Genomic DNA, 15,000 nt, shown 5'->3' on the forward strand with positions numbered 1-15,000 from the left:
AGGATTACCATACTTATCGTCAAGGCGTCGGAACATCTCTTCAAATTCATCTTCTACTCCTTCCACACAAGTCAGCGCTTCTCCACTCAAACATTTTTTTAGAGCATAGGCATCTTGCCCATAAAAAGGGACAATCAACCTCATATAATCCCGCAGCACAGTAAGTGGCCAATAAGGAAAGATCATATTGGTGATTTGCCTGACAGGGTGGGTGTCTTTGTTTCGCACGCTTGTTTTACTGTGAATACTGTAGAAATGTCTTTAGTGTTTCAAATATCAAGATTTGAAAGTAGTGAAAAATTGCTCAGAGTCACTAGTAGAGTCCTTAAGGCTTTCAAATTCAAATCGTTCAAGGGAATATTTCAAACTCCTAATATAGATAAAATCTCTCAAGCAGAGATGTTGTGGGTGAGAGAAATTCAATCCAGATTTGGTAAAGATTGGGAGTCCAGATATCGCAGACTTGGCCTTAGTGTAAATAAGGATGGTTTAATTGTGGTAGGCCAACGCATTCCTAGGTGGTTAAAGAACAATTATGATCAGGATGGGTTTGTATTACTCTCTCCTGATCATGAATTTGTCAAATTATATGTAAAAACCATGCATCGTCAATTTCATTCTGGAGTGAAAACATCCTTGCGAAAATTCAATCTAAGTTTTGGGTACCAAGAGTTCGGAACATGATCAAGTCCTTAAAATTTAAATGCGTAACCTGTAGGAAGTTGACAAAGGAAATAGCAGGGCAAGTCATGGGACAATTACCTCTAGAGCGTCTAAAACCCTCTCCACCGTTTGCTTATACTGCTCTTGATTTATATGGACCTTTCTTTATCAGGGATACGGTTAAGGGTAGAACTAAAGGTAAATCCTATGGGGTAATCTTTAATTGTTTATCGACCCATGCAGTTCATTTAGATCTAATTGAGGGTTATAGTGCAAAAGATTTCCTTGATGGGCTCCATAGATTTGTATCACTCCGAAGATGTCCTAAAGAAATATATTCTGATAGGGGTACCCAATTAACTGCTGCTGAGAAGGAACTAAGGAATGCAACAGAAATTTTTAAAATAACGTGGATCTTCAATGCTTCTGCTGATGCACCTTGGCAAAATGGAGTCAGTGAGAGTCTTATCAAATCTGTCAAAAGGAGTTTGACCATAGCTATTGGTGATAACATTTTAACTTTCAGTAAATTACAAACCACCCTTTATGAAATTGCAAATTTACTAAATGAAAGACCCATTGGTATAAAACCCGGCTGTGATCCCGAACTAGGAAGGTATCTTTGCCCAAATGATCTTTTGCTTGGGCGTACACAAGATGCAGACCTGAAAGGAGAATTTGAACGCTTCCCTAGTCATGAATCAAGATTGAAATTTCATGAAGGCATAACAGATACTTTTTGGAGAAAATGGATGCGTGACTTTTTCCCCACTATGCTGATACGTCAAAAATGGCATGTAGAAAAGCGTAACTTGCAAGTAGGGGATCTTGTATTGTTTCAGGATAGTAATGTGGTGCGGGGTAATTGGAAGTTAGCGGAAGTCTTGCTGGCAGATAAGGGTAAAGATAAGAAAGTTAGAAATGTCACACTGAGGTACAAACCAATAAAGTCTGGTATTACATACAAGGGAGAAAGGGATGTAATTGTGAAACGATCTGCTCATAGAATTGTAGTAATTTTGCCCATCGAGGAACGTCTCGATCTACCATAGTTTAAAATGAGTATTTATTTGTGTGGTTATTTAAATTAAAAGAATTAGATTTGCCTTGACAGTCATATGATGGTAAGAGATTTTGTTTTTTGGGTGGTGGAGTGTATCATTATAATTTTATAATGATAATTATTGGTGTTGGCTATGTTGGTTAATATAGTCTGTGCATATTAAAATTCATTTGTTTGCACATGCGCGTTAGAGACTACTGGTGAAGGTTTCCATGACGGTGGCTGTCTTTGGACATACTGGTTGAGGTTTGTGGTGGTGATGGTCACGTGATCAGTTGCTCCTGATATGAGGTGGGTATTACTTGGTTTAGTGGTTAGTGTAACCTAACGTGTACGATTATTACCTCCGCCAGGAGGTTATGTTTTCGGTTCGGTTTGTTTGTTTGTTTGTTTGTTTGTTTCTCTGTTTGTCTGTCTGTCTGTGGACAACGTAGAGGCCACATTTCTACACGGAATCACTTCAAACTTGGCCAAGTAGTTCCCCAATGTGTATGGAAGAACTGATTAAATTTTGGTCAAGGTCACCCCAAGGTCAAGGTCACAGGGGTCACTGGTGTCACTATGACATAAGTGGCCATATCAAGAGACAGAAATAAAGCACTGACTTTTGCATAAGCCAACAGGGAAGTCCTAGTCCAGGCGCAACCCATGGGTGATGTTCAAATTTATAAAGGTCAAAGGTCAAGGTCATATTGGTGCATTATATCAATGTCATATTAAGTATCAGTGGCAAATGAACAAAGATCACTTGAAGGTCAAAAGTCAAGCAGGTCACTTGAAGGTCAAGGTCACGTGAAGGTCAAGGTCACGTGAAGGTCAAGGTCACCTGAAGGTCAAGGTCACGTGAAGGTCAAGTACATTTGAAGATCAAGGTCACTTGAAGCCAAGGTCATGTGAAGGTCAAGGTCACGTGAAGGTCAAGGTCACTTGAAGGTCACGTGAAGGTCAAGGTCATGTGAAGGTCGAAGTCACATCAATTCATGATTCTAGGACATATGGCGCTCTAGGTCACCTTGGCGGAGGTATGTCCTCTACGAGGACCATGTCCGCGTTCAGGACTTGCTCACTTGTTTATATTGTTGATGAATACTTTTCAGTACGATTGTACTCATTGTCAAAGTGATTACGAGGTATCAAATTATGCATAAATTGTGGGATTTTAACTGGTGTTCAATAAAGTTGTCTTGTTACTAAGATTTGCAGCAGGCGGCGTGTTGGTATAATTCGGTAATTGGTGTTATGATGTTTAAACGATGTACTGTTATATTTTACTATTTGTGCGTTGGGACTATGCTATATCTTATTATGAATTGGTTACTATGTGTGTGTAGTATTTTAAGTTTTGTGAATGTTTGCAGTTAAATAAAAGGATGGAAGTGCCGTTCGAGAAGTTAATTGGTTGGGTTTAATGAATTCCCAGGCTGCCGATGTCGTAAATGATGTAAGTGCTAAATTGTATTAATTCGCTTATGATGCTACGAGTATATTTATATTTATATTTAAATAACGGAATTGAATTTATTGCTAGCTGTTAATATTTAAACAAATTTTGTTATCACTGGACATGTATAAAATTTTAAATGATTCTATATAAATGGTGGAATTTTGGGATTGATCATTGATGTATTGGCTGAAAAAAGTTTTTGTATTTTAGGTTGAATCCTGTTCTAATAAAAGACTTGATGCAACAACGCGTTTGGTGACCTGGCGAAACATATATATATATATATATATATATATATATATATATATATATATATATATATATATATATATATATATATGTGTGTGTGTGTGTGTGTGTGTGTAAATATATACATATATACGCTCTATATGTATTACATATATAAATATATATATATATATATATATATATATATATATATATATATATATATATATATATATATATATATATATATATATATATATATATATATATATATATATATATATATATATATATATATATATATATATATATATATATATATATATATATATATATATATATATATATCTTCGTTACTATTCCTCTGCAGGACAAAGACCTCATACATATCCTTCCATTTGCCTTTTTTATTGTTTTCCCATGTCAGTATACACCCTCAAATTATCCCAGTTTGTCAATGCACCGTATTCCCCTACTTCATCTGATTTTCTTTTTATTGTAATATCCAGGGGGCCATTCTGTTATTCTTAATATCCATATATTATATTTTATCTTCATATATATATATATATATATATATATATATATATATATATATATATATATATATATATATATATATATATATATATATATATATATATATATATATATATATATATATATATATATATATATTCATACATACATATGCATATATATACATATATATCATATATATATATATATATATATATATATATATATATATATATATATATGTGTATATATATACACATATATATATATGTACTTATATATATGTATATATATCTTTATATATATATATATATATATATATATATATATATATATATATATATACAATTATAATAATAATAAAAAATTAAATGCCTTTTCTAATAACCTTTCTCTCTACATTCAATTTAATGTGTCAACTGTTCATCATTCTCTTCCGAGTTTCTGGTCATTTTCTCTCCTCAAATTTTATCATTTGTAAAATATCTATAAATGCTACAAATAAAAATCACCTGATCGCTGAAATCATCGGTTATGTTCGTCGTAATGCACCGGCATCCACTATACACCTGTAAATGGAATTTTGAATAAAATCTCATTGATCTCAGTACTCACGTCAAACTGTTTTAATAATAATCATGATTTCAAATACGCACCTGTTGCATGTAATTCTCAGATAAAATGAACTTTCAAATGAATTTACCCCTCATATGACGAATCTTTATTTTTTTCTTTATTTTTTTTCTTCATTGTAATCATATATGGTACTTACTGGGAATTATCATAAGTCGATATCTATTTTTGATTATTTAAAAGTGTGATTTTAAATTATTAATATCCTATATAAGGTCGTCTAACGTTTTTCATATATTCTATAAATAAGATATATTCCAGGATTATGTTTATTATCCTCGAATGCCTATCTTTAATAGAAAAATATTCTTTTCGCAACACCTAGCCTACTGACTGCCTTGAAATTAGCCATCATGAAAGGACTATCAAATCTTTAACTTACAATTGGGCTAGTTGTTGTATCTGCAACATTGCAGCCAGCGTAGCAAGGAGAATAGAAAAGTGTCTTTTGGTCCTCGGAACAGATGGGCGTGAATCTATCTGAACACCCACAGTCAGCTGAGCAATGGGGCCCCATTGACCTGCCCAAGGGGAATTAATCATTTATTCCTCTATTTTCGAAAAACGTTTCCAAGATATTCAATAAGTTTTGATAAATACTTTTTATTTAAGATATCATAATAATTTTTAGTTAACCTTACCCTTCTACTGGGCCAATTACATGAAGTTTTGGGCAGCCAATAAACATAAGGACAATATAACTGCAGCTCTGTAGAAGGGTGATGAAGATATTGTAACCAGTGACAAATCTAGGCCCAGGTTTAGCCCATCGCAGGACTGCTCCACCTAGGCCAGTGCCAAGGACAAGAGATACCAGACTCGTAACACCTGTTGAATTGAAGATTGAAATAGAATATTGATTTTCCTTGTTCGTGAGGGAACATTTAAATTACTGCCTCAATGCTAGGGTCCAAGAGCTGCTACTTAATCCATATTCTTTCAAACTGGATCTAAAAGAACAATTTATGGAACGTACTAACATTTTAATAAATCCTCGTTAAGAAGGTCTAATGCAAGTTACATCAATCAAGGAAAATGCGTTCGATGAAATTAGCAAGAAACATGAAGCTGTTGACAGAGGCGCTGTTTGAGTTTACTTTAAAGATCACATTATTAGTTATTTTATTTTTCATATTCCCAAATATTTATCAATCTTAAGTTATTGACCTTGTAGAATTACCTGGCATTACTAGCTAAAATGGGCCCAAATATATATGATTTTGGAATTTAGGATAACACTTTGTAAAAAAGGAACACTCACGAATGTGATATTTGAACATATTTGAGCATTTTCACCAACTAAAACTCTCCACATAATTATCTGAAAAACTAAATTTACCTGTGTAATAACTGGAGTCAGAGGTGCTCTTCCTAAACTGATTTTCCAGGTACTTTGGCTTGAAATTCCAATAACCCGAGGCAGCTATGACATAGACAACTGTATTAAAAAGGTTTCCAACCCAGATTTTGTTGGTAAAGATGCGTTTCAAAGCTTTTTTCAAATCTGGAACAAGGAGGATAGTCATTTGATGAAATCCTTGATTTAGACTAAAATTATATTTTACTAAATAATGAAAGCAAATATACATAAATATTATAGATCAGGATTTTATAAAGTGCCTGTCTTGCAGAGAAAGGAAAATCCTCTAAGATAAAAAGAAGGACTAGAGCGGACAATATCATGGAAAACACAATGCTCTTAAATGCTTTTTTTTTATTTATATTAAACAACAATTTCATTTTCATATTTATATTTTCTTTCATCTTGACTCACTTGCAAAGGTTGGTTTTTCTCTGCCCTCTTTCTTAGTTTTAGCTAAAGCAGCGAAATATTCGAGACCTCGGTTGCTTCCTGCCTTGGCGTCCTTCTCTGCTTGCCGCACCACTCTCTTCGACTCCCTCTTCAGTGTGGCTGGGAGCTTCTTGGGAAAGAGGCTCAAAAGACTTGCGGCAAATATCAAATTGCAGCCAAAGAAGAGGTATCCTTGAAAGGAAAATTACCCTTTTGTGTATCTTCGAGCAGAAAGATGTTTAAATAAGCTTGTTTGTATCATATGATCATGGCTCTAGAAGTTTATGGTAAATTTGTTCGAATTTATGAACAAAAACTAGCATTAAAATAGATAAATAGAGAAAGCCCATGATATGGGTTACTTAAGGATTCTGTGAATCAAGTTGATTTAATGCACTTTTTAATGCAAAAGTCAATGTTACATATAATTGACCCTAACTGAAGGAAGAAGTTTGGACCACAACTATAATATTTGCTATAGCCTTTCCTATATAGCGATAAATGTTCATGGCTCAGAGAAGAAAAGCAGGAACGGATTTCAATTGGTTTTCAGAAGGGAAACCTCTAATACTAGGAGTTATCGTGTAATTACTCTGAATATTTGATGATAATTCCTGGCCAGTGTCTGAGTAATTTTACAATTTAGATCTAAACTGATAGAATGGATGGCGTGTCTTGGAAGAAATCTTGAAAAGTAACACGTCTTTAAAGTCTGAGATGAGTGTTACTTGGAAATACTTCCTTAATAAATTATGATAGAAGAGAAGAGAAGGAAATGGTTTACCTATCCACCATGCTCCATACCACCTAGGGTCCTTCCTTGTAAGGTTTGGTTGCTCTGCAGGATCAATCCAAACTGAAAGACACTTTCCTCCCACGAAGTATCCACACACTGGCCCCAAAATCCTGAGCATGAAGGTAGCGGCTGTAGGTAAAAGAACACGATTATTAAAAGACTGGTTAATAAGGAAACTAGCAGCAACTGTTATTTTTTCCTAGATGACAGAACGCAAGCGTTCCTATCAGATTTTTCGTTCAAAACTTGCCATCCAGAAGATTAAACATTCCGAAAATTTTTAGCATTTATAAAAAAATATTATCCATATTAACAAGAATACTAATAACAAGAGCAATCAGGGATTTCTAACCTCCGCCAAAGGGTAATGGAGTCGTCAATGGCCTAAGATCTATCTATGGTGGGAGTTTCGTCATAATCCGTTTGGAGGTTATATTTAAAATTACGAAAAATGAAAATCCGGATCATCTCCAATATTCATTGGGGTCGTCCATAACCTAAGATATAGCAAACTCCATCGAGTAGTTTTAACATAATCCTGTCCACAGACACGAAAAACGCAAATCTGGAACTAGAATCTGGATCTGGACCAGTTTCAAAATTCAAGGGGGTCGTCCATTACCTAAGGTCTATCTTCGGTGAAAATTTCATAAAAATCCGTCCAGTAGTTTTGACGTAATCCTATCCACAAACAAACAAATGTACACAGATACAGACAAATAAATAAACCGACTTGATGGCATAACCTTCTTGGCAGATGTACGTATGCTATCAATATTAATAATGAGTATAAAATAATGAAGACAATCTAATTTCAGTTTATCCTTACCGTAGTAAATAGGATAGCTCTTCTTGCTTATGTTATCATCCATATAAGTGACGCCAATACTGTAGAACATGCTAACTGTAACTCCCACACAAAACTGAGAAAAGAAGAAGAAGATCACGGGACCGATATAGGAGCCACCTCCGCCGCCATCAGCATCACAAGCATCCTCCAGTTGAGAATAGCAGAGCTCTTGCTTATCTGGTTGAAAAAATAATGTCATGATAAGTAAAGTTTATGAAGATGTCATTTTCGTAGATTATTTACATTATTCACTTTTGTCAACTCCAGATAAAAAGTCCCTCAATTAATCAATCAATCACTGAAGTCAAATGAGGACAATAGTTTCATGAATTTATTGAACTGACTGATTTGCTATGAACCTTTGAAATTCTAAGAGTAAATCACAACGGCGCTTGCCATTTACCTTGTTACAAAGACTATGGTTTTGATGTTAATATAGATAAAATTGTCAAACTTTTATAGAAATGTGCAGACAGTTGTGGTAATAAAATATCAGCCTCGTTCTACGGTATTAAGAACACGAAAAAATTTAACTTATTGTTAATTGGTTGGTTGAAATTTAGCTTAACCTTCAAAGGCATGTTTAGAAGAAATCGCAAGAGAGAAGTAAGACCTCAATGAACATGAAACTCTCTTTTACTTTGTGTGGTGGTGACATTATTTACGGTATCAGCAGCAGCTTGCTTTGAAAACTGTGCAATAGCGATAGCATCTGGTCCGGGGCCGTAAATGAAGTGGGGCAATGCGGCTGCAAAACCCGAAACGGCTGCCATCAATGCACCCACGCTCATCCATCGGGTACGATGGCCATAATTTCCGTAATAGCCAAGTATGATGGACAAGATCACCTGCGATACATCGTTGCCGCTAAGTATAGTTCCTGCAATACAAAGCAATAATAAATGAAACATTGGTTTACAACGGAAGCAGATGAGTTCATTGAAAAAAAAGAAGTATTGATTTTAGTTGTCCAAGGGAGAGATTGTGGATCCACACATAAATAAAATTTCTGCAGTAATGATGCTTGCACGCAGAGGCTACATACAAACCACACGCAAAGTAGGGAATGCTCCACAGTAAGCAAAACAATCACTACACTCATCCTATGACGAAGACTATAGCTAAGCCTTTGACTTCACCTCTTTTTTCCTTTTCTCTCTTCCATTCAGCTATCCAGCCGAGGTAACCTTATCTGTTCTTCGGTGTTGAATGACCCCCTGAACCTCAGTGCCAGGATATATAACCCAAACACATGCATCCAATCATTTACCTCCGTTGATCATCCTTGCTCACTAGAGAACAAGCCCTCCATTCTTACGTATAACACAAACTATTCAGCCAGCTCTTTATAGATCTGCTTCTAACCTCTTCGGACCTTTGCAACGCCCCCCCCCTCTCCAAAGTACATACTGTAACAATACTAAAATACGGTAGTTTCTAGTCCACTGCAGGACAAAGGCCACAGATATATCCTTGTTAATTTATGGGATTTGGCTAGTTTTCATCAGAGAGCTAGTCATTGAGGATTGGTGACGGTAGAAAACTTTTTTTTCTGATCGCTCACAGCAACCAGTCTAGTATGTTGGACCCTGACTAGTACAGCTTTTCTAATCATGGCATTACATAAACCCTTTCACCACGATAAGGTATCCCCACTCGAAAACGGCCATACCAGATTGAAAGCAACGCTTCTCATGCACTTTATGTATATAAATTTGTATATATATATATATATATATATATATATATATATATATATATATATATATAAATATATATACACATATATATATTCATATATATAATTATTATTAATATATACATATATGTATATATAAATATATATATATATATATATATATATATATATATATATATATATATATATATATATATATAAATATATATATATATATATATATATATATATATATATATATATATATATATATATATATATATATATATATATATATATACATATATATATATATCTATATATATAATTATTATTAATACATACATATATATATATATATATATATATATATATATATATATATATATATATATATATATACTGTATATCATCATCATCATCTCCTCCTACGCCTATTGACGCAAAGGGCCTCAGTTAGATTTCGCCAGTCGTCTCTATCTTGAGCTCTTAAATCAATACTTCTCCATTCGTCATCTTCAACCTCACGCTTCATCAGTCCTCAGCCATGTAGGTCTGGGTCTTTCAACTCTTCTAGTGCCTTGAGGAGCCCAGTTGAAAGTCTGGTGAGCTCATCTCTCTTGAGGAGTGCAAAAAGTATGCCTAAACCATCTCCATCTGCCCCTCCCCATGACCTCAGCCACATATGGCACTCGAGTAATCTCTTTTATAGTTTCATTTTTAATCCTGTCCTACCATTTGACTCCCAACATTCATCTGAGGGCTTTGTTCTCAAGTCTACTAAATCTGTTAGATATTGTTTTATTGTCATACCACGACTAATGTCCATACAGTAACACTGATCTCACAAAACTGATTTATAGTCTGATTTTTGTACGTAATTTCAGGCGATTTGTTTACCAAATTTTATTCAACCTAGCCATTGTATGATTTGCTTTTTTTACAATCTTTCATTAATCTCCAATCTAAAGACCCTGTATTAGAGATCTTAGTTCTTAAATATTTAAATGATTTTACCTCATTAATCCTTTCTCCTTCCAATGATATTTTATCTTCCATTACACATTCCGTTCTCATCATCTCTGTCTTTCTTCTATTTATCTTGAGCCTAACCTTCTGTGATATTTCAGGCATTCTGTGGAGTTCTGCTAATAAGGACAGGGTCATCATCATACTCTAGGTCAGCTAACTTCCTATTACCAATCCAGTCCTATCTTTCTCCACCATTTCCAACTGTTCTTTGTATGCATTACAAAATCCATGAAGAGGATAAATAACATAGGTGACAACACATTCATTTGGAGTACTCCACCGTTCACTGGAAATTGATTTGATAGGACTCCCACTAACACTAATCTTTTCACTTACTATGCTCATGAACAGAATTAATCAAATTTGTATATTTATGAGGAATTCAATTGATAACGTAGGACTCTCCACAAAATTGGCCGGTGCACATTATCAAAGGCTTTTTCATAGTCCACAAATGCCATCAACAGTGGATTCCTATATTCTACACATTGCTCTACATGTCTTAAAATAAATATTCGGCCAGTACAACTTCTACCTTTTCTAAATCCCGCTTGTTCATCTCTCAGCTTTTCATCAATCTTTCTCTCTAGCCTCTTTAGAATAAATAAACTATATATTTTCAAGACAAGTGTGACGCCTTTGTAATTATTGCAATCAGTCAGATCTCCACGTTTTTTTTTGCCATTTTCAGCAATATTCCTAGCTCCCATTCATCAGGTTTGGTCTCTCCATGCTACATTCTACAAAATAATCTTTTAAGTATTCTGGGAGTCATTTCATATTCCGCCACTATCATCTCAGCAGTTATTTCATTGTATCCAGGGGCTTCCCATCTCTTGAGTTTTTTAAGAATAGTTTTGACTTAAAACACACCGAATTAATTCATGGGTACATCAAGATCTTCCTCAGCTTCAGTTATATCAATCAAATTATTCCCTTCATATCTCCTATTCATGACCTAACTAAAGTGTTCCATCCAACGTTGCCTTTCTTCATCCTCGGTTGTTATAACAGATCCATCTCTCTTTTTGGTCGGTATATTCTTCTTCTTCTTTGACCCATTAATAATTCTATGAGCAATTCCTACACCATAACCACTCCCTGAATTCATAACTTTGTCAGCATCATCTGGTTTACTGTCTAAATATTCTCTCCAGTCATTCCTGGCTTTTCTTTTTATTTCACTATCGATACTGGAATACTTAGCATGCTCTACCTTGTAATATTCATTACTTCCTTGAAAAATTTCAACAATCAATTTCCATCTTAGTATCCTTTTTATAGTATCCCAAGTATCATTTGATATCCATGGTTTTCTACTTTTCTACTTTTAATTACATATCCTAAGACTTCACTACCAACTGACTGATATACGTTCTTAATGTCACACCATTATTCGTTAATTGTTTGCTGTTCTTCTCTTAAAGTCTCTAAGACTGCAAAATTGATTCCTACATTCAACTGCAAAGGTTTCGCTGTGCTTATCTTCTAGAAGCTTAGTTGTATCAATCCTAGGTATTCTATCGACATTTCTGTTGGGTGGTTTCAGTTTTAATTTCAGTGAGGTAAAGAGGAGCTGATGAGTCCTCTTCCTCTCTTTATTTTTGGCTATGTGATCTATTTGAGTTTTGCAATGGCCACATGGTGAAGTCCATTTATATTTGTGGATGTCATTGTGCTGGAAAAGAGAATCTCCAATAACAAGATTGGTTGCTGAACAAAAACTTATAAAATGGGTTTCATTCTCATTTGCAGCTTTGCCAAGTCCCTCAACAGTTATCACATTCTCCATGTCTTGATTAATCTTTCTAACTTTAGCATTGAAGTCACCAATCACAGTTTTCATATCTTCCTCTGGGATCTCATCTATTACACTCTGCAGGTCTTCATTGTGTTCACCTTTCATTTCCTCAGGGGCATCATTTGTTGGTACATAGCACAATGCTTCAATTTAAACTTTGCAAGTAACAATCTGCTATTTACAGCTCTCCACTCAGTTATTGCCTTTTCCGCACTCGGTGTCATCATCCTTCCAACCCCTCCTCTTCCAACTCCATCAGTTCTTCCTGAATATATATATATATATATATATATATATATATATATATATATATATATATATATAAATATCTATATATATATATATATATATATATATATATATATATATATATATATATATATATATTAATATATATATATATATATATATATATATATATATATATATATATATATATATATATATATATATATATATATATATATATATATATACATACATATATATGAATATATATATATATATATACATATAAATATATATATATATATATATATATATATATATATATATATATATATATATATATATATATATATATATATATATATATATATATGCCTTGGTCTAGAATTCCCTTACCAATCCCATTACAACGCATTTCACTTAGGGCCAAGATATCCAAATTATACTTCATAAATTCATTCTCCACTTGCTGTAACTTTTCAATCTGGTTCATGGCTCTAACATTCCAAATACCTATTTTCGTTTTTTCTTTAGTATCTATAAAACAGGAGATTCTTAGCACCCCGCTACACAGGACTTTGGCCATTCTGTCATTTTTGCTTTCCAGAAAGTGATTGAATCCATAGAGGATTCATTTGCTAGAGTCATCAGAGGATAGTCAGTTCCTTGTGATGCGCAGTGTCTATCTAACTAAGGCAAGTGACCCCGGCTGGTCCATACTGATTCTAGTAAGATCATCTGCCTGGCATCGAGGGTATGAGCCGAAGACAAAGATTGTCTATTGCCTTAAACCCAATCCGTCATCCACCTGCCAGTGACCTCTTCGAGATTTAGGACGGCATTTCCTCCACATCCTAAGTTCTCGTTACTACTCCAGGTTGCTCATCCGCTTATATAACCGTTGGCAAACATGGACTGCTAAGATATATTGCCTAGCACAGTATATATGTATATATATAGGCTACATATATATAAATATATATATATAAATATATATATATATATATACAGTATATATATATATATATATATATATATATATATATATATATATATATATATATATATATATATATATATATATATATATATACACACAAACACACACACACATATATATATATATATTTATATATACTCTATATATACATATATATATATATATATATATATATATATATATATATATATATATATATATATATATATATATATATATATATATATATACACACACACACACACACACACACACACACACATATATATATATATATATATATATATATATATATATATATATATATATATATATATATATATGGCCTTCTGTTTGCTGGAAGCAGTTTATGGTCTTTCCCTAATTTGAGGGGAAATATGAGAATTCCTTCTTCATTTGGTTTTGGGTAATATCTCCATTGAGACTATAAGGTTTAATATTTGTTAGAGTGTTCTCCATGCCACCATTGGTAGTTTTGATAGAATTAACTTATTTATGCCATTTTTAGCTGGTGCTTTGTCTTTAAATGATTTCACTGCTTTCATTATCTCATGCATTTTAATGCCTGCTTTTAAGCAGTTGTCCTCGTCCAGTCTTTGCAGATCTGGGTTTTGATTGGGGATTATTCATTCCCTATTTCCTTGTAGGAAGTTGAGGACTTCTGTATCTGTGTCTCTGTCGATATTTGCATTTTCTTCTTCTGTGATTTCGAATATACTTCTCATGTTTCGGTTAGTAATTTAATTTGACTTCAGTGTCTTCAACTTTATCACCATTACTGTTAATCAAATAGGGTATTTCTATTTTTGGTTTTCCCTATAGTCTTTGCAATTATTCCAATAATTTTTCTGTTTCTTTGTATATTTGGCCTAGTTTGATTATCGTGTTGTTCCAGTTTTCTCTTTTTAATCGTTAGATACTTCAATGATTTCATTTTTAATGTGTGTTATTAGGGTGTATGTTACCCTTATCCACCTATGTTTGATTGTAGATAATCTAACTGTTGTATTAGTAGTTTTAAGTAGTTGTTATCTGGGGTGTGTTTATGGTATGACATTCTCTTTATTAGAGAGAATTTTTCTATTGTTTCTGTGATGTTAGACATCCATTTGTTTAATGCTGAGAAGGCTAATCACTTTGCTGAAAGTGCCGGGAAAAGTGTTTGAAAAAATCACAAATACAAGACTAAGGTGATTCCTAGAAAATAATAACAAATTCTAAAAAACACCAACACAGTTTCTGAACAGGATGAAACACCGAAACTGCCTTTGTG

General features: G+C 33.4%; 1 protein-coding gene across 1 annotated transcript in view; it reads right to left on the bottom strand.

Moving 5' to 3' along the window:
- Nucleotides 1–15,000, bottom strand: part of LOC137649351 (solute carrier organic anion transporter family member 74D-like) — a 210,904-nt gene that overhangs the window by 103,770 nt on the left and 92,134 nt on the right. Inside the window, exons 4-11 of the mRNA XM_068382334.1 lie at nt 8,629–8,868; nt 7,968–8,165; nt 7,127–7,267; nt 6,325–6,534; nt 5,890–6,054; nt 5,192–5,378; nt 4,933–5,071; nt 4,430–4,486 (exon numbers count right to left, since the gene is read on the bottom strand). Of these exons, the coding sequence (XP_068238435.1) occupies nt 4,430–4,486; nt 4,933–5,071; nt 5,192–5,378; nt 5,890–6,054; nt 6,325–6,534; nt 7,127–7,267; nt 7,968–8,165; nt 8,629–8,868 (1,337 nt within the window). The remainder of the gene's footprint in view (nt 1–4,429; nt 4,487–4,932; nt 5,072–5,191; nt 5,379–5,889; nt 6,055–6,324; nt 6,535–7,126; nt 7,268–7,967; nt 8,166–8,628; nt 8,869–15,000) is intronic.

Source organism: Palaemon carinicauda, chromosome 11 (genome assembly GCF_036898095.1).
Source record: "Palaemon carinicauda isolate YSFRI2023 chromosome 11, ASM3689809v2, whole genome shotgun sequence".
In the NCBI taxonomy this organism is placed as follows: Eukaryota; Metazoa; Arthropoda; class Malacostraca; order Decapoda; family Palaemonidae; genus Palaemon; species Palaemon carinicauda.